Source organism: Rhodnius prolixus, unplaced genomic scaffold, assembly GCF_049639745.1.
Source record: "Rhodnius prolixus isolate KJV_2025 unplaced genomic scaffold, Rpr scaffold_10, whole genome shotgun sequence".
Taxonomy (NCBI): Eukaryota; Metazoa; Arthropoda; class Insecta; order Hemiptera; family Reduviidae; genus Rhodnius; species Rhodnius prolixus.
Window position 1 is genome coordinate 2,040,603 of NW_027411615.1, and position 25,734 is coordinate 2,066,336.

Below are 25,734 nucleotides of genomic sequence, written 5' to 3' on the forward strand. Positions count from 1 at the left end.
GAGGTCGAAGGTCTCGATATATTTGGAGAACAGGAAATGAATCTAGGTTAAATTAGTTAAAAGTACTAAGAGGTTTATGGCTGCACACTGTGAGCTCAGTTTAGCAATAGGAGAGATGGACCACGAGGAGGATAGTGCACAGTGTCCGAGTACGTCTCTGCTTTCATGGTATCACACTAGATCCATGAAATCCTCAAGTCAACCCCCACCTCCACGTGGTGTAGTCCGGGCGCCTCGGCTTGCTGAGGCAGCTAACGGGGGCATGACGGCATTGCAGTGTAAGCATGGGGGAGGTGGATTAGCCGCCTCCTCTCAGGGTAAATGACAACCCTGTGTACACCCTAGCCATGCATTGTAGACTAGCTCACCACCTATATATTCACACCTCTCATTCTGTAGGGGCCATTCAAAGGTTTTATGCGACCCGTGCCAAAACGATGAACGGTACAAAGTTTGCTGTACCGATAACGGACAGTCTCTTTGGCATCGGGTGATAAAACCAGTTGTAATTATAGCCTTTCTATGTCGTGCAGGGCTCTGGCAAAGATGATTAGTGTTGACCCCTAAGCTTCAAGGGGCGCTAAAGGTCAGACCATAAGAGAAATCAATAAAAAACTGGTAAAAGTGGCGGAAAAATTAAAATTTAAGTTACAAAAAAAAAGGGGGGGAATTTCACTCTCCTTGGACACACAGACTTCTGGGAAAAGTGACTTCAGATTTTTAGTTGAAGTAAAAACCTCAACCAAGAGGAGTGAGAAGTTATATCATGCTCGAAGGTGATAGTTTCAGTGAATATTGCTATGGAACCAGGATCCGTAAGTTGGAGTCATCGGACACGCTTGGAATAGCAGAACCCTCAAATCAAACAAACCCAGCTGGTTTTCAGCGGAAATTGCCAGCAAAGTGGAAGACAATGAAGAAGATGACTATAATAGGAAAGGGAGAAAATGGCTTTGTAGCTATCGCGAGATTGCGATACCAGATATTTGACACCTTACAGCCACATCTGGAGATCATACCACAACTAAAACTACTGAGTAAGATTCTGGGCCTAGTTAAGTAGGGCTGGATTTACCTTCTAGATTAACTAAAGAATGGTGTACTATAGGCCATCTCCTAATTATAGGTACTACAAGGCTGTGGGAACTAGGGGTATAGGGACCGCCCCTTGTCCCATTAATAATGCAGGGATTAGCTGAGTAGTTAGCATACTTGGATTCCAATGCGGAAATCCTGTGTTGGAAATCCAACTGCTGATGCTTTTCTCTGAGATATTCTCTTCCTAGCTGGTGTCTGTAACGAGATAACACTGCCGGAAGCCCGCAGTGCAGTAAAAACGTTCCGGGCGCCAATAACCTCAGATGTAGAGGTTCAGCAATAGCATTAGTTTTTAGATACAGATTATTTTCCTCTGCACAGAAGCTGTTTTGTTTCATCTTGTTTCAATTAGTTGCAAGTTTCCCAATAAATGAAAAATAAAAAATTTTTATTCCTTTATTCCAATATTTTTCTATTTTAGAGGAAAATGAAAATTTATGGTATGAACTAAAACCATAAAAACTTTTGTCTAAAGAGTAATTCTTCTTTTCTTATCTATATTTTTTGTTTGTCCTGTTTTTTGGGAAGACACTGGGAGTGGCGTACTTGTTGCATGCAGCTCTTTAGGGCTGGCAGTACTTTCGAAATCCCTTTATGAGGCCAGAAAGCCAGTATATGTGCCTTACGTGCCCGCTAGACTCCAAATATATACTCTAGAGTCTATTCAACAGGGCCATCCTTAGGCTACCATTTTATATCATATTGATTTCTTATCAGCCGTTCAGTTTAAATTACTATTCTTACGTACATAATATTTTTTTTTTTTTTTTTTTTTAATTTATTTATTTTCACAACTGCAGAATAATTCTGCATCAAGTGAAGCTGATACAACATGATACATAGAATACATACATGAATACATGAGGGGAGAATTCACCCATTGGTGAAACTCCCAAAGTGGTACAGTTCACTACTGTACATTGGCTCTTACTTCATTTAGAAGATCGCGTGGCCACCTGCGCTTCAACCGCCTGGGAGGATTTCCTGGTAGAGTGGTAAGTTGAGCTACTAGAGGATTAGGATGTGAGGTGATTGATGTGTGGAATTTAAAGTATCGGGATCTTACAGCTTCAGAAACATAGGGAACAAGGAAATCTCGGTGCAAGGTATGATTGGAAACAAAGTAAGGAGCATTAGCGATTCTACGGAGAGTTTTTGACTGGAAGGATTGGATTCTGTAGATATTGGAAGCTTTGGCTGAGCCCCAAAGTTCCATTCCGTAAGTCCAGGCAGGTTTTAGTATCATAGTATAGATAAGTCGTTTATTCTGTAGAGAGAGTTTAGATCGCTTGTCAAGAAGTCTAGAGAGAAGTTTGTATCGTCTGTTCAGTTCTTTCCGTTTGAGTCTAGTATGTGGATTCCAGGTTAGGCGTTTGTCCATGAAGAGTCCTAGATACTTAACACAATCTGTTGTGGGAAGAGGAGTGAGGTTTAGGTAAACGGGTGGAAGGATAGTTCGCCTTAGGGAGAATGTAATGTAATTACATTTATTTTCATTAATTTTAATTCTCCATTTCTTTAGCCAAGGCTCAAGAGATTCTATATGGGATTGGAGGAAGCGGTAGGCAAGGACCGGGTCTTTATGAGGAGAGAGGATGGCCGTATCATCGGCATAAGTAAAAAGGAAGGTACGAGGATTGGTAGGAATATCAGCAGTGTATATGGTGTAGAGTACAGGCCCAAGGACACTTCCCTGGGGAACACCTGCTCGAACTGGGTAACAAGGAGAGTAGGAATTTCCACAGACGACACTAAATAAGCGTCCAGTAAGGTAAGATTGAAGGATGAGAAAATATGTAGTTGGTAGGATGCTCTTGAGTTTGGCAAGCAATCCCCGGTGCCAGACGCGATCGAAAGCTTGAGCAACGTCGAGAAAAACTCCCGGACAATACTGTCCATTCTCAAGAGAGGTTGAGATTACATCCACAACACGATGACATTGTTGGACTGTAGAGTGATGAGCGCGGAAACCAAATTGATGGGACGGAAGTATTTCCTGTGATTCTAGGAGAGGATAAATTCGTTTTAGGAGCAGTTTCTCAAGGAGTTTTCCTAAGATTGGAAGAAGGCTTATAGGACGATAGGACGAAACGCTGTTTACTGGCTTTTTAGGTTTAGGAATCATTATTATTTTGGAGAATTTCCATTGAGTCGGGAAAAATGTGGTTCTAAGTACTGAATTGTATAGGTAGGTAAGGAAAACGATAGCACGTTTTGGCATTTGCCGGAGGACTTGGGCGGTGATAAGATCGTGACCAGGGGATTTTTTCCTAGGAAGATTCTGGATAGCATACTTAACATCAGAAGGAGAGAAAGCTTTGGGAGGAAGTTCGAGAGGTAACGGTCTATTAAGTTCATCTACAATTTTGCTGGTATGTTCGGAGTCGAATATGTTAGTGTGGGGTGTAAAAGTGGTATGTAAGTGTTGAGAGAATAGATCAGCTTTGTCGCGGTCAGTCTTGGTCCAAGAACCATCCTCACGTCTAATTGGAGGTGAAGTGAACTTATACTTAAGTAAGCGTCGTGTAGTGTTCCATAGTGAGTTGTCTGTAGTGTTTAACGCTGCAGTGAATTTTTCGTGCTGCTCATTTTTGTACTTACTCAACTCCTTCTTAACAAGACGTGCTAGGCGATTAAATTTACGTTTGTAAGAAGGTAGTCGTGTGTTTTGCCATAACGATCGTATCCGTCTTTTATAAGTAATAAGGATTCGTATGTCACTAGGTACAAAAGAGAACTGGTCAGGTAGAGTACGAGGTCTTTTATTTGTTGTAGAATTCCGTACACTTTGCTGTATGGCAGAGGTAAAGTTTTCTACTGCACTGTCAATCTGTTCAGGAGTCTTGAGAGGTATTTTAAAGTCTATTGAACTGTCCAGTAAGTAGCGAAAGTTGTCCCAATTGACGATTCCGTCAATCAGTCTCGAAGGATTTTGTTTGAATACAGGTTGAGTGTCTAAGGTAAGTAATACAGGACTGTGATCAGAAGAGAGTTCATCTAAGGTTTCAATGTTGGGATGTAGAAAAGAGATAGGAGTACAAACAAAAAAGTCTAAAATATCTGGAAGTTTGGAGAGTGAAGTAGGCCAATAAGTTGGTTTGAGTGGAGATAAAAAGGAGTAATTCGTTTGGGATAGGACATTGTTCAGTAAACAGCCTCGAGGATTGGACACTCTACAGCCCCATTGTGGATGCTTAGCGTTATAGTCACCTCCTGATAAGAAGCGGGATCCGAGGGACTGGAAAAAGGAGAGGAAATCATTGGAAGATATAGTATGATTAGGAGGGCAGTAAACTGATGCTATTGTCAATTGGAAAGAGTTTATTGGGAGAGATATGACAGTTGATTGAAGAGAATTGGTAGGATTAGTTGGGATCAGATTGTGTTGAAGACAGTTTTTTATTAGAATTGCAGTGCCCCCATGGGCAGTATCATCAGGGTGATCAGTCCTGTGGATAGTGTAGTCGGTTATGTTGAAATAAGATCTGCTAGTAAAATGAGTTTCAGTGATGAGTGCGATGTCTATTCTTCTGTAGTGGAGGAATGCGTCCAGTTCGAGTCGTTGGGAGCTCAGCCCATTGGCGTTCCATAGGAGGATTGAGAGAGAATTGATGTTTGAGGGATTAAGGAGCAAGCCTGGGCAGGAGATTCGTTATTAGGGTGGTAAGGAGGTTAATAAGAGGATTGATTGTGCTCTTTAAGTCACTTAAGAAGGAAGTGATTACAGAAGTAATATCAGAAGTAGGATTTGGTTGAGGAAGAGGTAGTTGTGGCTGAAGCGCAGGTTCACTTCTGAGCATTTGAGCATACGATATTTGAGCATTGGTTGTTGTTGTCCTGTTAACTTCTTTCAGTGCAGGATAAGCGTTGAGAGATGGTGGCCCTGGATAATCTCTTCTCACAGCCGAAGGGTGCTCGTAGACGGGCTTCGGCCTCCTCATTCTCTGGAGCTCCTTATGAACAGAGCATCCCTTATAGCTGGCAGAGTGATTGTTTCCACATAGAACGCATTTACGAGGGACCGTAATTGGTTTTGGGCATTCCTTGCTGAGGTGGGGTTCTGCGCACTTAGCACAGTAAGGTGGATGCCGGCAGTAGGCCTTAGTATGTCCATATTGTTGGCATCGTTTGCACTGAACGATTTCAAATTGTTTATAAGGCTCTTCAACTCGAATGCGAGTGTAGTTTAAAACTTTCAATTTGAATACATCCTTATTATTATTTTGAGGCTCCAGATCCACAAAAAACAGTGGAAGAGGCTTTTTAGTATTACGGTGAAGCACATTTGTAACATTTCTCGGCAGAAATCCAAGATCTGATAATTCTTGTTTAATAACTTCTGGCGGTGTAGTGTGGTGGAGTGAACGGATAACTACTCTAAATGCTTTATCCTGCTTAAGTTGATAAGTATGGTATTCCGCATTCTTCTCAGAAAGATAATGAATTATCTTTCTGTAATCTTCTATGGTTTTGGCTGATATAATAACGTTATTAATTCTGCACTTGCATACAAAATTATTTGCGCCACATATCTGTATAAGGTCTGCACACAGTTGCATGTAATTAGTAAGATTACTTACGTAGATGGGTGGTGGTTTAGGTATTTTTTCCACCGGTGCTCTGTCCTCGTCTTTTTCATGAGGTGCTAGACAAGCAAAAGGGTTAGAGGATAGTACTCCAGGTGGTGCTACATCAGTGGTCCCCGTCTGACTGTGCATCTGGCTGTCTTTGGTTGGTGTCATGCCAAGACGTTCCTTGTTTGCTTGAACAGTTGTAGTAAAAGGTGACGGAGATAAAGAGCAGGAACTGATCACGGAACTTGCACGTGAAGTGGAAGGAAATGATTCCTTAATTTGAGCTTTTTTAGATTTTGGAGAAGTGACAGGAGGCTTTTTTCGTTTTACCATTTTGACTTAATTTAAAAAAAAAAAAAAAAAAAAAAAAAAAGATTTAACAAATAATAAAATATAATTTAAGGAAAATAATAATAATAATAATAATAATAATTAATAATAATAATAATAAAATAACTATAAAGTATGTACAAAATCGTATTTACATAAAATATATACAGTATAATATTAGATACTATCGATAATAACGATCTTCATGTAGTTCGATTTCAATTCGATAATGTTCGATTTAGTTCAAAGATTTGACACGTTCAGTTTTTGATTCAAATAAGACAGCTAACCTAAAATGATTGTTACATAGTTTCACTCACTTATATCTAAAATATTGCTCGATAGAATTGTGTAAAATTGCACCAAAATGTTTCAAAAATGTTAATTAAAATCTGTGCAAAAAATAACTGAAAAACGTCACTTTTTAACTAGCAAACAACTGAAATGAATTTAGAGCGACACTCACTCCGTCATTACTTCAGCGGTACGCGTACATAATATTGATAATATAACAAAAAATTTATTGGAAGTTCATTTCCCTTCTTATAATATTATTTACTGTATTATTTATATTTACTTAAAAGTTATACATATACACTTACATAACTGTTTTTTCCAATTTTTATTATTTATTTACTTTCTGCTATAGGCGCCACGATAGCCGAGCGGTTAAGATCCTAGACCCGCAAAGCTAAGATGTATTGTTGGTTTAGTGGGTTCGATTCCCCTGTCTCTAGGTTTTGGATTTTATTTAATGGTTAATATGAGAAAGTAGTAAAGTATGTTTGCTAGTCGCCTCCATCCACGACACCTAATTTGGTATTTGGACGTCAAGCCTGCCTGAAAAAATAGGCATTTACTTTACTTTTTACTTTCTGTTACCTATGCGCAGTATAAATTCATCTACGATAAATTTAAGGTTGCTGAGGAACAGCGTCACTGAAGATGGTAATTGTAATATAGAAATTTTGATGGAACTAGGAATGCTTAGAATTCTATAATTTAGTATTAATAGAATTGACATGGGTCTGCATATGTTCGTCGTAACAGGCATGTTTGTTGTATCCTTGACCGGTTTTCGACTTTACATCCATCATTAGAGGTAGATTAAGATCAGTTTGGTGTAGAGATCATACTGTCTCACCCTACACTTGCTAAGTGAGGGAAAAAGGAAGGATGTATGCTAAACAAAATCTTAATGAACTTCAAGTGTTAATTAATATTTTGAGTAACACCCATACACCCCATGTAACCTCTCTTAGTCATTCAGCAGGTCTATGCATACCTGCCCATAAGACGTTTCTCATAAGACGGAAACATAGTTGAAATCAAAATGTCTACACCAAACTGATCTAATCTACCTCTGACTTGACAGAAATTCAGTAAACATGCCTGCTACAACGGCTATAAGTAAAACTATTATTTAATAATAATTTTAAGGAGACCGTAATAAAGGAAGAGTCCAGAATTATGTGTTCTTTTTTTCTCTTTGCAGGACATAACAGTAAATTAGCTCAAGGAACTTCTACAAAATCATGACCAACTTAGAAGAGTTACACTAATGATCTGAACAAGTAAAGTACGGACAAGTAAGTAGAGAAAGGTTATAACATTTTAACACGCGAAGGAGGTTTCCTTTTTTTACCCGCATAAAACAAACTAAATATGTTGTAAACAACCATTACGTTTTACTTTTTTTTATTTACCTCTCTCCAATGAATGACACAGACGTCATAAAGTAACGTCATAAATTTAGGTCAGTACAGAATTTAGAATTTTCTTGAAATCGATATTATATACCATTTAAGCTGTGGGGTGGGGCGTTTATCATTAATCTCCTGGGCAAAACTGGGCCTTGATATTGGTAAACCTAAATGGCTCCCGTGGGAGCCGGCTAGTGCTTGGATTACTTAGTACGTTTGAACAAACATAAATTACTAAGCAACATTTACTACTGTTATATCTCCCTCTCACTCCCTCTCTCTCTCTCTTGTTGTTTTAAGGGGTTCTAGAATATATCAGAAATCGATTGACAGATGCAAATATGCTGGGAAATTCTGGCAGAATTCTATGCTATGAAAATCTTAGCTTAGTTTTCCACAACTGGAGATAAGTTTAAAGAATGTATTGAAACTAAGGAGGCTTATTATAATAGTAGTTTATAATATTAACAGTTTTCTTCTATCATCTCCAATAAATCTTTCATCTAATGCATTGCTTCTTAAACTATGGGTCGCGACCTCACGAGGGGTCAAAAACAAGTTTTTTAGGGTTTACTTCAGTAACTCGTGAACGTTCAGCAAGTAGTGGGGATACATATGTGTTTTAGTGATCCTATCAAAGATACCATGCAAATGAAGTATAAGTTTGTTGTCCTGTGGCAGTACACATTTCAATGGAGTTTAGGTTTCGCCCAATAGCACAGTGTCCATTAATCTTTCAAATACATGGTAAATGTTAATGGCTATGAAGTTCTACGTTTCATACAAATTAAAAACATCCTTCTTACTCATTTACGATTTATTAATAGTTGAATTTGTGCTCTAAAATGGATGAGTGGCTAAATCAAGCTAAGAAATGTGAATCCGAAAGAGAAGAAACCAAATCGGCTTCGAGTACATCGGAAAATAGGTCGAAAATACATGAAAAGAGTCAGATTCGTCCAAAAAAAAAAAACAGAACACTGAATCATTTCTGCAATATGGGGTTTACTTTTAATAATTATCACGATGAACAGCAACCGCTTTGTTTTGATCTGCAACCAAAACTTTGGCTACACAAAATTAAAAAAGGCATTTTGAAACGAAGCACTGATCTATTGATTCAAGGATTTCCGCCCGAAAGGTTCAGACAAAGTAATCATCCCTGGCTGAACATTGGACTGAAAATTCATACCAAATCATCAAGTTATCCTTCCTCTAAGGAGAGAATCGAATTGCCCAGTTCACAGATCATCTACGAGGGGCGTTTGAAAAGTCCGTGCAAAGTCAGAGAGATAGCACCACTGGCGCGTATCGAGGTTATGTTTAGTTAGTAGCATCTCTTGGAAAAACACACACCAAGTTTTAGCCAGATCGGTCTATTTCTTTGTGTTCGGCATTCGTTTGAATCGAGGAAGTCGAGTGATTTTCAAAAAATGGACGAAAAAGAATTTCGTGTGTTGATTAAACACTACTTTATGAAAGGCAAAACGCCTCAGGAGACTAAAGAGAAGCTTGATAAACATTATGGTGACTCTGCACCTTCGATTAGAACAGTTTATAAGTGGTTTTAAAATTTTCGGAGTGGCCATATGGGCACAAGTGACGCTGAACGTTCTGGACGCCCTGTTGAGGTTACAACTCCAGAAATCATTGATAAAATCCATGATATGTTGATGGATGACAGAAGAGTGAAGGTGCGTGAGATTGCTAGTGCTGTGGGCATCTCGAATGAACGGGTACATAATATTTTGCATCAACATTTGGACATGACAAAGCTATCCGCAAGATGGGTGCCGCGATTGCTTACGCTTGACCAAAAACGAAATCGTGTGAAGTGTTGCATGGACGGTTTGCAGCTGTTCCAGAAGAATCCGCAGGACTTTAAGCGTCGTTTCGTCACTTTGGATGAAACATGGATACATCACTACACTCCTGAGACCAAAGAACAATCTAAACAATGGGTTACCAACGGGGAATCTGCGCCAAAAAAGGCGAAGACCGTTCCTTCGGCCGGAAAGATTATGGCGACTATCTTTTGGGATTCGCAAGAAATAATCCTCATCGACTATCTGGAAAAGGGTAAAACTATTACAGGTGCATATTATTCATCGTTATTGGACCGTTTGAAAACCGAGCTGCAAGAAAAACGCCCACGATTAGCCCACCAAAAAAGTCCTTTTCCATCACGACAACGCACCAGCTCACACCTCAGCAGTTGTGGTCGCAAAATTAATGGAAATAGGGTTCCAACTCGTTTCACATCCCCCCTATTCTCCAGACTTGGCTCCCTCGGACTACTATTTGTTCCCCAATATGAAGAAATGGCTGGCGGGAAAAAGATTTTATTCAAACGAGGAGGTGATTGCAGAAACGAATGGCTATTTTTCAGACATGGACAAATCCTATTATCAACAAACTAGAGCAGCGTTGGACGAAGTGTATAAGCCTAAAAGGAGACTATGTTGAAAAATAAAAAAGGTTTACCCCAAAAAATTAAGTAATTTTTATTTTTGCACGGACTTTTTAAACGACCCTTGTACGTCTTCGAATATATTTGCAAGATTAATGGGGGTGGGGGAAATACACCCACACGAATTTACCAGATTCTCAGAACCCTCTCTTGAAAATCAGTTTTTCATGAAAAGAAAAATTTCCAAATTAAAAATTTTATAAAAATTTCCCTTTTATTTTTATTTTTTAATTTAATTTAACTTTTTTTCTATAACCATAGGTAGATCCTGGGCTAGTGTATGATAAAATAATTAAACGCCCGCAATGACCACCACAGACATGGTGGGAAAAAAGGGAAATATAAAAGTCAATATAATGAAGGAAAAGGAAGACTGTCATGGAGTGGAAAAAAGAAAATTGTTAGGGACTAGGATGGAAAACGTGCTTAGAAAATCTACTTTCACCTGCCTCTCCCCCTCCTCCTCCCATTTATTTCTTTTTTGCTAGAACCTTGTCTGCGCGGTCACAGGAACCTAAGTACCATAAGGGTACAGTACCCCCAACACTGTGGGTTAGTACCTGTAAATGGAGGACCTACAACCACCTTCTCTTCTTGGGTCGCTTTAAGAATATTTCTATTACATTCCAGTCAAACCAGCGTCTATAATATGAGCCCGTAGTATTTGCCCATAAATTTTATATTATTACGAATTCCTGCCACCATTTTTTTTATACATACATACATACATGGCACATTTACATGATGTCAATACGCACAGATAGACATACACAAATTATATTCTTGTTCCGTAATAGAAAGTGATCGAGTGTGTTATCGTGAATATTTACACGATTTTATCTCACTCTAGGTATACAAAAATTATAAATTACTAATTTATTTGAAACGTCTAATTTCACCGAAATAAATACAAGAATGGATAATATTAAGGTACATGCAGGTGAAAAGAGTCAGGATATTTTATTATTCTATAGTTTAATTCATATATAATAATAATGATGGGCAGGTGTTGGTCTAATGGTCAAGAGCGTGGCTTTGCGTGTGGGAGAACACCGGTTCGAATCCCGCGTATGGCTACTTTTTATTTGTTAGAAAAAAATTTGATTATAGTAACGTATGAGCTTCAGCCTCCGTCCGCGACTCCTAATTGGTAGTTGGACATTAAGCTTCGCCTGAAAAAAATAGGCGATTACTTTAATAATAATTATTAATAATAATAAATTGGGATAAAAACGGGAATCCTGAATTTGTGGTCTCCAAAATGTATAGGGCTTAAACTTGGAGTGTTAGAAATCTACCGAAAGGGCATTCAAATGATTGGCCTAAAGATCAAGTTATGTGAAACGTTTTTTTTTTTCATTGGCCTACACTTTGAGGAGTAACCCTTATTGGGTGATTAAAGAAACTATTTTTAAATAATTCTAAGCCTATAGGAGCAGAAAACAGATTAGGTTTTTTTTTTAGACAATTTTTAATAATAAAATTTTGGTTATTGAAGTGGTCATCATGTGTGTGGAAGAGATTTAGTGGAAATGGTGATTGTTCCATTGTTACGGAAGTCGTTGAGTTAAGAGCCGGAAACCGGGATGCACTCAAAGCCCGATATTTAGCGAGCTGTGGCCTATGCTGCAATAATAATCCTTGATGCAAGGATTATTTAACGAGACCCGGCAAAATGCAACTAGATATTTAAAATCCACCCATTTATCTAAATAAAATAAATATCTCTTCTTGCCTTGAGCGGCGAGATATTGTGGCATCATTTTCCAGGTCTCTTGACCGAGAGAGAAAAAGATGAAGTGAAAATTCAGTTTCCCTCTTCAAAATTTGCTACCATCGCGAGACTTTTCCTTATGGACGGTGAGGGAAAATGGCATTTTTCTAGTATTTTCTTTAAATTAATGTTCGTGTATACGTAATTTGTTTGTTTTGTTTTGTTCCGTTAATTATCTACCGTACATATTTCTTAGAGTAAACTTTCTCATTGAAAGAAATATGAGAAATAAGAGAAAGTCCTATACATAATAGAAGAAAAAGGCGAGATTTATCACACGTGCCCTATGTTACGATTTCTCTCAACGTTTTAATCAGTGAGGCTTTGTCGCGCAAGTTGTTATATCCATCTGTATTTAGTGTCACACAATACTGTGTGAGGCACAATTTTCTGCGGTACAAAACTTCTCATTTCCCCACTGGCAGTCCTTACGCTTCAATTTGGTCCTTTATTCCTGGTCCTTTTACACCTTCATTTGTGGCAGTTCACCCTAACTTCTGACTGGTTATCCAATCGTAACAAAAGGCAAAGTGCCTACACACACACACACACCCCAATATTACATTACATCACAACTGAGAGACTGAGAAAGAGCGCAAGATAAAACCGGAAACCTGTTAAACAGGTAACCAGGTTCAAAAGGCGGATCCTTCTTCACCCAGATGCCCACTGTTCCACCCACATTTATTAAACTGTAGCGACCAAACTTGTCGACTCGATGTCACCCACAGATTTACGACTTTCATCAGCAGCAGTGGGAATTGTTGTGCGACCGCTAGGGCGCGTGCGTACAGTTGTTGATAATAACACAAAGGAGAAAAAGGGTATATGTAAACTGTGTGGTAGAATTTGTTTGTGGTCAGTTTCACCACCTGATGGTGCTGCAGAAGAAGCGGTGAGGTTGTAGCCTACCTGCTTCCGGTATATGTCTTTTGTCAGTATATGCACAGGTTGTACGAGTATTATTCCAGAGAAATTTGTGGTATAATCTCATCCAGGATGGACAGCACCTGAATCCCTATATTGTTAACAAAATTCCTATAAAAAAAAAAAATCCACATTCCCAAAACCACAACTGGTCCCTTGTATTGAAAATATTCAATAATTCTAGAACTGAGGGGGTTGTGGGTTAGGTGCTTAATTAAGTAAATATTACAACTTGAGGGGGGGGGGTTGGAGGGAGAAAACAATTTTTGTAACTTTCGCCGCCATTATGACGTAGTCAAATTTTAGATATCCAGTTTACCAAGTTGAGGTACCCTTGTTATCTGAAATTCATTTTTTAGATTACATGCTAGTGTTGGACTTCCACTTGAGGCAGGAACAAACATTCTGAAGATTTTCTTCAAATTCTTAATTTTTTTTTTTTTCTAAGTTTTCCTCGAAATTACGTGACACACTCCGGGAAGATCATTGTACGGAGGCTGGCTAATAAATAATCTCAGATGTGTGGGACACTTTTTTAATGTCAAAATAGTGGTGGTAACAAAACATATATTACTGGATTCCCAAGCAGAGATACCCGGGTTCGAATCCAGCTGCTAGCCCTTTCGATTTTCACTCCCTACGAGCATCTTACTGCTCACAGTGTTGGCCTGTGTAACGAGAGATTACTGTCCGATGGGTGACCATGAAATGGAAAAAGCTTCAGGAAAGCCTATAACTTCCGAAATTGATTACTTTATTTTACATCTATAAAAATACGAATCTGTACAGTATAGATTCAGTGATGGCGAACCTATGACCCGTGGGTCAGACACTGACCTGCGCAAGCTTTTTCACTGACCCACCACAATTGCTAGGGAACCATTTGTTTGTTTACGTGGGTTGATTTAGATTTTCTAATTGTGGTGGATAATTTATATTCTATCTGTATTTTTTTTCAATCACGCATTGACACAAAAGCAATTTAAATGCTATCTATAACCTTTAGTTTGATCATTACAGTTCTAAAAGCGCAATTGACGACTAATGTTTTTTGTAGTATTTGAAATAAAGCAAAAGTGTTTACAAAATATCAAGTAAAATGTATAATTTTACTCATATTTAGTTTGTTACAAAAAAAATCGACAACCCAAAGCAAATAACCATATTTAGATTTTTCTTCAGATAAAACACACTTTTGTAAGGTTTTTGTTCAGTTATGTTTTGTAAAAAGAGACTTCCGTAGCCACTTGTTTCGGTCCCGTTTTACCCCGTTAAGCCATCTGAATTTTAAAGATGTTTAGTTTTGAAATTATTCAGTTCAAAATTTTTAAACTTAACTCTTGTGCAAATGGGCATTAGTGACCCAAGAGCTAGTACTAAAAAAAAAATGAACAAAATTTGACCCACGTCTCAAAAAGGTTCGCCATCCCTGGTATAAATGGATAGTGGTCCTTTGACTTACAATTGGTTATATCTCAAAAGTAAAATTATCTCTAGATAATAACCTCCAAAATTGATGTGCCTTAAATTAAAATAAATAAATCAATAAATACCTAAATCCTAGATTTATTTATTTCGCATTTATTTAAGCTTTTTCGCTTAAATGTTTCTTTACTTTAAATCCATAAATTTATATAGATTCTCTTTGATTACGCACTTACAGCGGAAATTGAATTAAATAAATCTCGAACAGAGGTAATTACGCAGATAGGAATGTAAGCATATATTTACCCTGCTAGGATGTAATCCAGGTTTCATAAGAAATGTATATGCCCATGGAATGGATTGGACATAATAGATGAGATGTGCTGCTGGCAAGATTGGAATGCCATCCATTTTGTATAACTACTCCAGATAGTATTATAGTCCTGAATACACTCCTCTTTTTTCCTGGATTTATTTATTTATTCATATATTTATTTATTTTTATTTTATTTTTTTCAGACTTACCGTCTTGCAGATCGCTGAATTTTTCTCATTTATATTTTTCCCTTTATTAGAAAAACTTTTTTTTGTAACTAAAAATAAAACTTTTCCACTAACTCTGTCAAATTGAATTTTCCTACCCTTAGCTCTCCTCTTTCCCTCATTCATTCTCGCCTTCTGTATCACTTTCACTGTTTAATAAAAATATAAAGGAAGAAACGTTCAGCAACAAGGGAACAAGAAGATCTAGCATTAATAATAACATCCATTCTGTACTTTAATACAAACTCTTTTTTTTGCCTTTATTTATATTTTTAAAGTTTTGTTATTCACCTTTCCTTTTTTTTTAGGGGGGGGGACTGAAATTTTAGAAATAACTTTCCACTCTCTACAGAGAAACACATCTGTGTCCCAGTAGCCGAGCGGTTAAGACACTGAACTCGCAAAGCTAAAAATGTATTGTGGTGCTGGGTTCAATTCCCGGTTCTAGTCCTTGGATTTTATTTAATAATTAATAAATGGAACTTTTGATAAAGTGTGTTGTTTATTATGTATCTCCTCATTTCCTGGACCAATTTTATTTTAATTAAATTCTTGATGGAAGTAACTTCTGCGTGAACATTTCACCTCCAACTTCGGCGGTGAAAACGTAAGACTCCAGCAGCAGCGGTGAAAATATCAGAGCAGGTGAAGAGATCTTTGAAGTTCAACAGTTTATCTACAACTGAATACCACTTCTTTTCCTCTCTCAAATTACCTCATCGACAGTGGGTTTCTTAAAGCTTAGTTGTTAGGCTGCATACAGTAGTTCTATAACATTTCTTTGAATAATTTTCTTATGAGAAAAAAAAAAAAAATTAAGATCTATCTTGATGGAATCGAAGGTTTTCACGCTAATGTGTAAAGTGGTATATCTTGTCATATCATTTAGGAAGTTTTAACTAAAAGCAAAGTGTCGCTTTAATTCCAAAAACGAAAAAAATGGCATTGATATAAAATTTAAATCTCCTAATCGATTTCTTTTTAGCAATTACACCATCTTCAAATCACATCAAAAATTTGAATTTAAGAAGACGTTGCGGGACATCATGCATCTTTTAAAAGTCCCTTAAGTCATCTAAATTGAAATTCAGTCTAAACAAAAAGAAGAATTCATTTTGAAAAAGTTTGAAACACATACCCCATTGGTGATTATAATATTTTTGTCCCGCCCAAATGAGAGTGGATCCAATAGCAGCAATTCTTCTTACCTGGAACATAAAGAAGAAGTCAACATTATTGTACACATTCTGCATCAGTCTTTGATACACAATTTCAGTACAAATAGCTTTAGAAGGTGTGCACTTTAAATAATTATAATAGTAACTTCCAACTACCAATCAGGAGTCGCGGACGTTGGCAGAAGCACATACTCTTTACTATTAACATTTTTTCCAACAAATAAAAAGTAGTCACGAGCGGGATTCGGACTTGGGATCTCCCACTTACAAAGCCAAGCTCTTGACCATTAGACCAATAGTTATTGAAGTGCCCGGCCACGATAAAAGAAAGAAATTAACATCAGTATGTGTGTTCTTGCAAACGGAATATCTCCAGAACTGAAATTCACAGAAATCACAAACATGGAGTTTCGTTTTGATACTTCTTCCGCTTCTAGTATTCAGGTTGTGCTGAAATCCTTTCAGGAGTATGCGCTATTATAGTTTTTCGGTTTTTGCTTTAAATACATAATAAAAAAAATTAGGCGCCACTAAAGTTGGTTTAGTGGGTTCGATTCCCCGGTCAATAGGCTTTGGATTTTATTTAATGGTTAATATGAGAAATTTATAGTTAAGTATGTTAGGCGGTTATAGGCTATACCCGCAAAGCTAAGATGTATTGTTGTTTTAGTGGGTTCGATTCCTGGTCTCTAGGCCTTGGATTTTATTTAATGGTTAATATGAGAAATTTATAGTTAAGTATGTTAGGCGGTTATAGGCTATACCCGCAATGCTAAGATGTATTGTTGGTTTAGTGGGTTCGATTCCCCGGTCAATAGGCTTTGGATTTTATTTAATGGTTAATATGAGAAATTTATAGTTAAGTATGTTAGGCGGTTATAGGCTATACCCGCAATGCTAAGATGTATTGTTGGTTTAGTGGGTTCGATTCCCCGGTCAATAGGCTTTGGATTTTATTTAATGGTTAATATGAGAAATTTATAGTTGTGTGTTAGGCGGTTATAGGCTAGACCCGCAATGCTAAGATGTATTGTTGGTTTAGTGGGTTCGATTCCCCGGTCAATAGGCTTTGGATTTTATTTAATGGTTAATATGAGAAATTTATAGTTGTGTGTTAGGCGGTTATAGGCTAGACCCGCAATGCTAAGATGTATTGTTGGTTTAGTGGGTTCGATTCCCCGGTCAATAGGCTTTGGATTTTATTTAATGGTTAATATGAGAAATTTATAGTTAAGTATGTTTGCTAGTCACATTCATCCTCGACAACTAATTGGGCAGTTGGACTTAAAGGCTGCCTGAAAAAAAAAATATAGGCATTTAAAAAATATATACAATATAAAATATATTTTTAAATCAATTTGAAATTTTCCATAGTTAAGAGCAGTATCAAGCTAGTTCAACTTCCTTCTGGGTGAGCCAGTTTTTTAGAAACCCAGTTTATTTCCTGTAAGCTTGGCTTGAAAAACAGAGGTGCTTGCTAAAAATGGACGGCCAGTTTTACTTATGCAACCGAAGAAAAATGTACCAGAAAACTTCTTGTTACTACGTTCCTCGTGTATATTAGAAACTACTTGACCTCTCGCCATAGGCAGCCTCTCCAGACTGCAAACAAGAGACTATAAAACAAGGTAAGTGGTATGGGGTAGAGAGAGGAACTAGCTCCACCAGGATGAAGTGGTTGGAGCAAGCTCTTTCAAAAGATTTAGGGAACTATTTAAATATTTATTTAATCATTCCCGACCATTTACACCACTCTAACACAATACAAAACCACAACAACTAGAGCCGTAACCTTCCCCCATCTCTCTTCTCCTCATGAACCCCAATTCACAACCCCCGGGGCCGACTCAACCCACGCGTCAAACACTCTTCTCCACTGTTGAGAATCCTCTCCAAACCCCAATACCCATTTTGAATACACCCCCATCCTTCCTCCACATCCATGAGAACAACATCTTCCCTCTATTCACCAGTCTCTGTACACCTTGTTTCGTTCTACACAACATTCACTATAGTACCATCGCCGCTATAGCTTGTGGTATGAGTTCACTTACTATTGTATATGAAGTGCTTAAACTTTTGCCATTTCCAAGCAAAACCAACCTCCCAGGCTCTTGTATGCTTCTTGGCCTTCCGCTAACCAATAAAGTTAAATGGGAAACTTACTTTACATAAACAAATGAAACTAAAATTTATTAATAATAACTTGATATGAATATTATATATATGTATGTATAAAATATATATAACCGCCATAAAATATAAACTCCAAGATGCTAAATATTATCCAAAATTAAATTTGTATATACAGTATAATGTTACAATAAACTTGAGAGAGGATTAATTTACATGAACACAAGCTCTCCGTTCATTTAAATAATTTAAAATTTCAACCATGGCGGTTATCTTTGTCTAAAAAAAATTCAGTGATATTTTACTCATGCGCAAATCCCTTTTTTTTTAAAGATAATAATAATTAGAATACATAATCTTGTATTAACCGAAAAATGCCGATAGATGGCAGGAGCTGCCCCGTTATTACAAATTTGGAGTGACCGTTGGACTGCCGCCAAATGACGTACTGTTTACCGCTGAAAACATTTTTTTTTTTTAAACCGATTCATTCCTTTTGGAACGCTCGGCCTGGACAGTGCCTCGATTAACGTTATCGCCACTTGTAAGACACAGCCTTGTATTTAGTCTTACTATTTACTTAGTATACGGGTTTTCCCTTATTTTTTATATGCTTTTCATTATCTATTTCTCTCTCTTATGTTGAGTTAATGTTCCTTTCTTTAGGCACTGTTATTTTTATGTTCAAATATAGAGATTTTTATTTAGCTACTGGACAATCCCTCCTCTTAGGCTTGAGCTATCCCGCCAGAGGCGCCCTTAAGGGTATGGTAGCTACCGGACACTCCCTCCTCTTAGGCGTGAGCTATCCTGCCAGAGGCGCCCTTAAGGATATTTATGTTTTAAGGCTGTTTAGGAGTATCGTCTCGGATAGCTTCGGCTATCTGGCGCCCGTAAAAAATACCGAAAGGGATCTCTTCCTCTCCCATAGCCGGTCTCAATTTCTAAGGGCCAGGAGTCCAAAAATGACCATAGTACTCAAACACCTTTCTGTTTGCTGCCATCTTTCTAATTTACCATAATTCATTTCAGTCAATCAGATCATCTAGCTCGGTACTGCCACTCAGTATAGATTAAGTTATGTGCATTTTTGTTTTCTGTCTCAGTATTGCTTTAACTATTATTTTCCTTTATTTCTCTATTTATTCACCGCCTTTCACTTGAAATAATTTCCTCTTACAGAGACTTCTTAAAAGCATAATAAAGGATGAAACGAATACAAGAGTATTAATTAAACTGGAGAAGAAATTGACGTAACAGAAGTGAGAGAGAGACAAAAAAAAAGAAAGAAATGAAGGTTAAATGTTAATCAGAAAGGGTGACTATATGACTGTATGATAATAAAATGGTTGTAGAGAAAAGCAGGAAACGGAAGTGAAGTGGGAACAAAGTGTATAAGGTGAATATCAGTGAAGATGGGCCGGACGGTAGGGGATAAAGAGTTAGATAATAGACATGAAGCTGAACAGAATATTATACTCTCGGGTTGTTGGGCCAGAGGGAAGGTTATGCGGAGGTGGGTTTCTTATTATGAAACTTGTGGCGGACCTAGAAAGGGCTGTTTGATAAGAACTTGTTCACACACACCACACATCCTCTATTCTTCTTCCTTCACACGTGGACCTCTCCCCCCCAGATTAGGCGCCAAAGACAAAATGTTCCACCCCATTAAGAGCATACATGTGAGAGAGTCCCTCCGTCTGTCCTTCGATGTCTGTAGTTCCACCACACTCGTTCTCTCATCCCTTCCAAGTACTTCACTAACCAATTACAGGCTCCTCTATCATTCTTCCTACCTATCAATAACACTCATCTTAATCTATTGTTTCATCTATTAATTATTAGAAATAGAAAGATAATTGTCTTGTTTCTTTTACTGCACTCTATTATTAAATGGTGTAACATAATTTTTGTAAAAGAAAAGACTAAATGACTGTTTTATCTATTCAATTGTCACCAATTATGTTATATCTTCTCCAACAAGAAGTGTGCCAACGACCAAACTATGCCACCAAATGAAGCAGCAAACCCTATGCTCCTACCTTAGGAGCAAGGATGCTGTTCTTCCAGAGAAAAAGGGAGGTAAGGACGAAGGGTGAATTTATAGTAATAATTCATTCGCAATTACTTCATTTCTTGAAAAACAGTCCAGCATCTAAGATTCTATTTATTTTTTAATATTTAAATCCCCTTCTGGTTGTATTCCTTACATCAACAGAAATAATGTTAACTTAGTAAAGTGCTCGTTTAATAAAGAATTTAATTTAAATGTTTACTACTATGCATCAAGTAAGAACAGCCATTTCTTTTTACAATTTAAGAATTAAGCTTGAATAAAGGGCAAATATTCAAAATATAAAATTTTTTTAATAAGCAACCAAGACGTAATAAGTTAGCAAATAAAATTTCCCATATTTAAACATAATTTTGGTACACGAGAAAAATGAGTGTCACACTTCTACTGACAGAATTTTTCATTTCAATTTTTATTACACTTTAGTATAACCAAAATGTTTCCTTCAGAATGAAATTGAAGGAAAAAAACAAAAAAAAGTGACATTAAGGTTTTGAAAGTTTCTAAAGGCGTAGACGGGATAGTTATTAGGCGATGGAATAATAAAATACCTCCTGAAAAGATAGAAAATTATTGTAAAAGGCAAGGTGACCTGTAAAGCACACCCTTAAGAATATCACCTGAGATAGAATAGATACGTATGTTTAATGAAGACATACAACGATTATCCCAGACTGTTCAATTTATAAAGAACAAGATTTAATCAGGTATCAAAAAGATTATCACCTAAAAATTAGACATCATGAAATGAACACATTTATAAACAGACAGCGACGAATTAATACGTATTATAATGTAGTAGTCATGAACATCGCCGAGAGAATGTAAAATGAAAATTTTGCATTGTTTTCTATCTTCAATCTAGGAGGGTAATTAATGGTTGTAGCATGCAAGAAATTGGTGTAAAGATATTACAAAATAAATTCTGCCCATGATTGCTTTAATAAAACTTGTAAGGTTAAAATATAATTTAATAGTACGAGTATCTTCATAAATATGGCGGTTGAAATTTACTGCCTTTATAGGTGTAATTTGAAACAGTTGAACATCTTATTGCAGAATAATTTACTGTTTAGTGTTTAAAGGTGAATAGTACTCGGTCTTGCTCCGAGATGGCGTTGCTATTAACGATTTTTTTTTTTTTTATACACATGTAGTAAGTACATCAACGGTCAACTTGAACTGTCGAATAGTTATCTTAAAACAGTTTTTTAAAGTGTACATTTTTTACGTACACTGGTCGTCATAAAATTATCCATTTTTTGTTAGTTGTTCTTTCGTTTAAAGTATTTTTTGCTGTCGTAAATTCATCAAAGCTTGGAGAAGATTTATAAGGAGTCTGATCCCTCTTTTCTTTGGGCAGCTGACTTTAAACGAGTCCACAAAACATAATACTAATCCCCAACTTAAATGTAGTCTAACTTATCTCTTGATTTATCCAAGACGGCTCCATATCTGTTACCATAGATGAAAACAATGAGGAAGTGGAGAATACCAACCGGAATTAATGTGTATGAGATGGCTGACACTCTGGGCAGATCAGAAGAAAGAGTACGGTAAATTTTTACATCAAGAATGCGAAAAACAATGCTTAGTCCGTTTTAAAAAGAACCAAGCTGACTTTACGTGCTGATTAGTTTCTGCGAATGAGACGCCAGAAACAATATAGCGGTAGAAACCAGTAGATTTGCCCCTCTTCCTTGCCAAAAAAAAGGAGAAGAAATTAACCTCATTTACTTGAAAGAACGTGTCCTGGGATTTAATGTTCTTTATTGGGGAACACGTTATCTACTATCTTCAATCGCAAAACCTTCCGGAAGTAATTCCTCTACATCTCACCTTCAGCAGAGTTATTAAAAAAATATCTATATGCTTTTTTCATGGATTCCTTGATAGATCAAGTGTAGAGCGCTCACAATTCTCAACAGAAATTCTAATGAAAGATTTATTAATTAAATATATTTGTAATTACCACTTTATTGTCTAAAGCAACTTTGATTTGAATACAGTATGACAAACTTATACTTTAATCGCAAATCCCACAACCTTTGAAAACGTCTAAGAAGATTATCCATAGTTCGGCAAGATGAGAGGATAAAAAGTTTAGGAACTTTAGGAATTCCCAAAATTTCACTTCTAAAACTCAATCCTCTTTGCCTCTCTTCCCAAAAATTAATGGACTTTTCAAGGAATTAACAGTAAATTGCTTGAAATTTGAATATAAAGTAATTGTCATCAAGAAGAATTGAACTCATACATACGCTGTTGTTTGAAGATAAGAGTGTTTTGTTTTAGAGTTAACAACAGTTTAAGTTATGGACTTAATTAACAATTACAATTGGAACATTGTAACAAAGACGGGTTTGAAGTTGTTTGAATACTTGTAAGTTAAAAAAAAATATTGTTTGTAAAGTATAAGTGAATTTCACTCTAAACATGATGTAGTATTATTCAGTACGCTGAGAAAATTAAACAAAACGAAAAAAAATTGAAAAAGCAAAATTTGGTCTCTAAGAGCTCATGGTTGTGTGAAAAATTTTGATTGTTAGAAGGTTGAAGATGGGCCTTATAAAGTTCGAAACTTGCAGTAAAGACCAAGCCGAATTCTTGCCACTCAATTCACAATTTATGTATTCATAAATATTGTCACCAAAAAAAACTGTGTGAGCTTACGTGACAAACATAAAACAAAAAATGAAATATCCAATATTACGTAAGGAAATTACCCTAAACCAGCTCGTTGTATGAGAGAAAAAGACACTGTAGGAGAAAAGAAAAATGGCCATCTAAGGAAGTTAGAAAAGTTAAAGTGAGGATAAGTTAAAGAACGTTGTTAGGGTGCATTGGGAGAGGAGAGCTGTTTGGTTAGAGATATCGCCTACTTATATATCTTGTGAGAAATATTTACTTTATCTTTGAAACATAGATACCGGAAAAAGAGGAGAAAATGTGGAAAAAGGTGGCTGAGAAAAAAGAAAAGAAAGAGAATTTCTCTTTGCATTGTTCCAGTGCCTCTCTTGAGAGGAAGCATTTCCACTCAAGTCAAATTTTAGTGTGTCTCATCCGGAAACTCACAATTTGAGTTACTTAATTACAATAACAGTAATCTGGTATCAAAACTGTGACATAATTTTCTGTTATTATAATTCTCATGGAAATAATCTTAAGTATTTTTCTTCTACACAGAATTTTAAAATAAATCCAACTCTTGCTAACGTCATCTTTTATGACGTATTAGTGGTAAGTCCAATATCCATTCTCAGTACTGAACTGCGACAAAAAGTTTTTATATTCAAAATGCCGATTAAAAAAAAAACATGTTTTAACCAGCGTCATTTGACCCTTAGCTTTTGTCCTCAGAAGTTCATAAACTGTTTCGTTATCTTAAAAATCTAGGGACCAAAACAATCTTAACATCTTCTTTCTCAGGGCAAGAAAGTTCTTTCTGCATTCTCCTGCATATTTTTAGAATTCTAGCTGGGGGTTTCTGGCCAACTTTAAAGTTGTCTAACTATCAAATAAGTTCCTTATCTCCCGTAATATCATTTTCTAAATCCCCTCTAGCATCTTGTAGCATTCTATTATTCCATTTAACTGTGCCTAGAAAAGTGTAACTAACCTCGCACAGTTCAGCTTGCATCTTCTTGGATCCAGAACGCATACTGCTGTTAACGCTTTAAGCTCTTGTCAGGAATCACCTGGGCAGCTGAACATCATAGTCATCGTCTCACCAGAAATTAATGTCTATGCCGAAGTCTAAAGAAGGTCATTGGTATATTTTAATCCTTCTTATTTTTTGTATTGATTTCGGATGAAAGTATTCTCAAGATGATTCTTAAAACCATTCATTTCGCAACATTTATACTTTGAAAGCGACTATATCCTTAATTAGAACAACAAATTTACCTCTCATTAGGTTTAAACTAACCTGAAAATTATTAGAAGCTTTTTGATTTAAAAGGATTTCTTAAATCTCTCACTTTCTCCTTATCTTCATCAGAAAAATCTTCTTTTTTAAGCTTTCTTAATGTCCTTTCTACTCCAAACGTAACTATTGATCTAAAGAATCACAATGGAATTGAAGAAACTTAACGAATTTAACGAATGAGAAAACGTAGTCAAACGTGAGTACTTACGAGTACTTTAAAAAGAAAATGGAATGTAGACATGTTAATGTGAGCATGATCGCATGTAAAAGGCTGGCACTGGAAGTTGCTAAGTTTGGGCATCCTGTATCTAAGAAATGTCAGAAAACAAAGTGCGTGTCACTGACAAACGCACCACACACACTATTCTCCTCTTGCCCAAAAGGATTGCGTGTTTTACACCAACCTACCTAGTGTCTACGTGTGCAGTATTAGATACCTAAACTGGTAGATTTAAGTTAAAAAGTCGACAGTGTTGTTTAGAACCAAACTACTATTGGTTGAGACCAAAAAAGAGAAAGAAGTATATTACATTCCAGGATATGAGAGTAGTATCAATAATATTCCTGCGTCTTTTCTACACTACCAGGACACATGTTACAAGTCGTTCCCTTCACGTAATCTCTACATGTCTCTCCTTCCTCGAACATTAAAGGACAAAAACATCATTTCCTATTCCTTTCTCTTTCCTTTTTTGCTTCCAAAAAAAAATTCTGATTTTTCTATTTGTATTCCAACCTATTCTTCTATCTCCCTTTCAACATCCTGTCTTTACGACTCCAATTCTGAACCAGAATGTCCCAAACATAATAATAAAGAAATGTAATCAAAGCTGTCGTTTAGTCTTTGATTTTTTTTTTTCTTGGCAGTGACTAGCTACTTTCTTACCTGTTACCACACCAAATTCCTTCCATAATTCCAGTAACTAATGGCGATCTCTCCAAAAAAAAATTTGGTTTTCAGAGTCAGATTTTTAGTCTGGAGTCCAGTTTGTCTAAATTTATGTTGAGGAAGATGAGACTTTTCGGGCTAGGGACATCCTGCACTTATGCTGATCCACTCCCGAAGACCTGGAGGATATTTTAAAGGGATCCTATACATCTACAGCTCCTGGAGAGCATGCCTTCGTGTCATTATTACATTTTGTTATTTTTTTATTTAAAAATCACTCATTCTAATATAATTGGAGAACTACGTTTCAACAATTAATCCAAATGTTTCCATCAAGTAGTAATTTTTTTTCAGATCTAAGTAAGTGTTGCTACTAAGTTTTTGATGCTTAAAAAATTATAATAACAATAGTAAAGTACATGCTTACACCTTGCTCAAGTAAGCTTTTTTTAAAATCGATTGCATTATTGTAACATCATTTTTAAGTTAGCAATGCCAATATATTTATTGAATTAGTTCGAATTAATTGAATGCAAATAATAATTAGTGCAGAAAAGAATAATGCTGTTACTTTGGCGTTAAAAGGACAAAAAGTTTGAGTAAATAGAGGAATCAAGCACTTACTGAAACACTTACAAAAATGGGGACACAAAAAAAGAACATCTAGCACAAAGTAAAGAACATAATT

At 36.5% G+C, this 25,734-nt stretch overlaps 1 protein-coding gene and 1 long non-coding RNA gene across 4 annotated transcripts in view; one reads left to right on the top strand and one right to left on the bottom strand.

Moving 5' to 3' along the window:
* The window catches only part of LOC141457087 (uncharacterized), a 235,543-nt gene extending 220,178 nt beyond the window's left edge, over positions 1 to 15,365 (top strand). For all 3 annotated transcript variants that reach the window (XR_012460201.1, XR_012460199.1, XR_012460200.1), the window contains exons 3-4: positions 7,498 to 7,591; positions 14,821 to 15,365. This is a non-coding gene — a long non-coding RNA (uncharacterized lncRNA). The remainder of the gene's footprint in view (positions 1 to 7,497; positions 7,592 to 14,820) is intronic.
* A 519-nt stretch (positions 15,366 to 15,884) lies between these two features.
* LOC141457083 (extracellular tyrosine-protein kinase PKDCC-like) overlaps positions 15,885 to 25,734 on the bottom strand; it is a 67,231-nt gene continuing 57,381 nt past the window's right edge. The window contains exon 2 of the mRNA XM_074133600.1: positions 15,885 to 16,052. Within this exon, the coding sequence (XP_073989701.1) occupies positions 15,900 to 16,052 (153 nt within the window). The 3' untranslated portion in view covers positions 15,885 to 15,899. The remainder of the gene's footprint in view (positions 16,053 to 25,734) is intronic.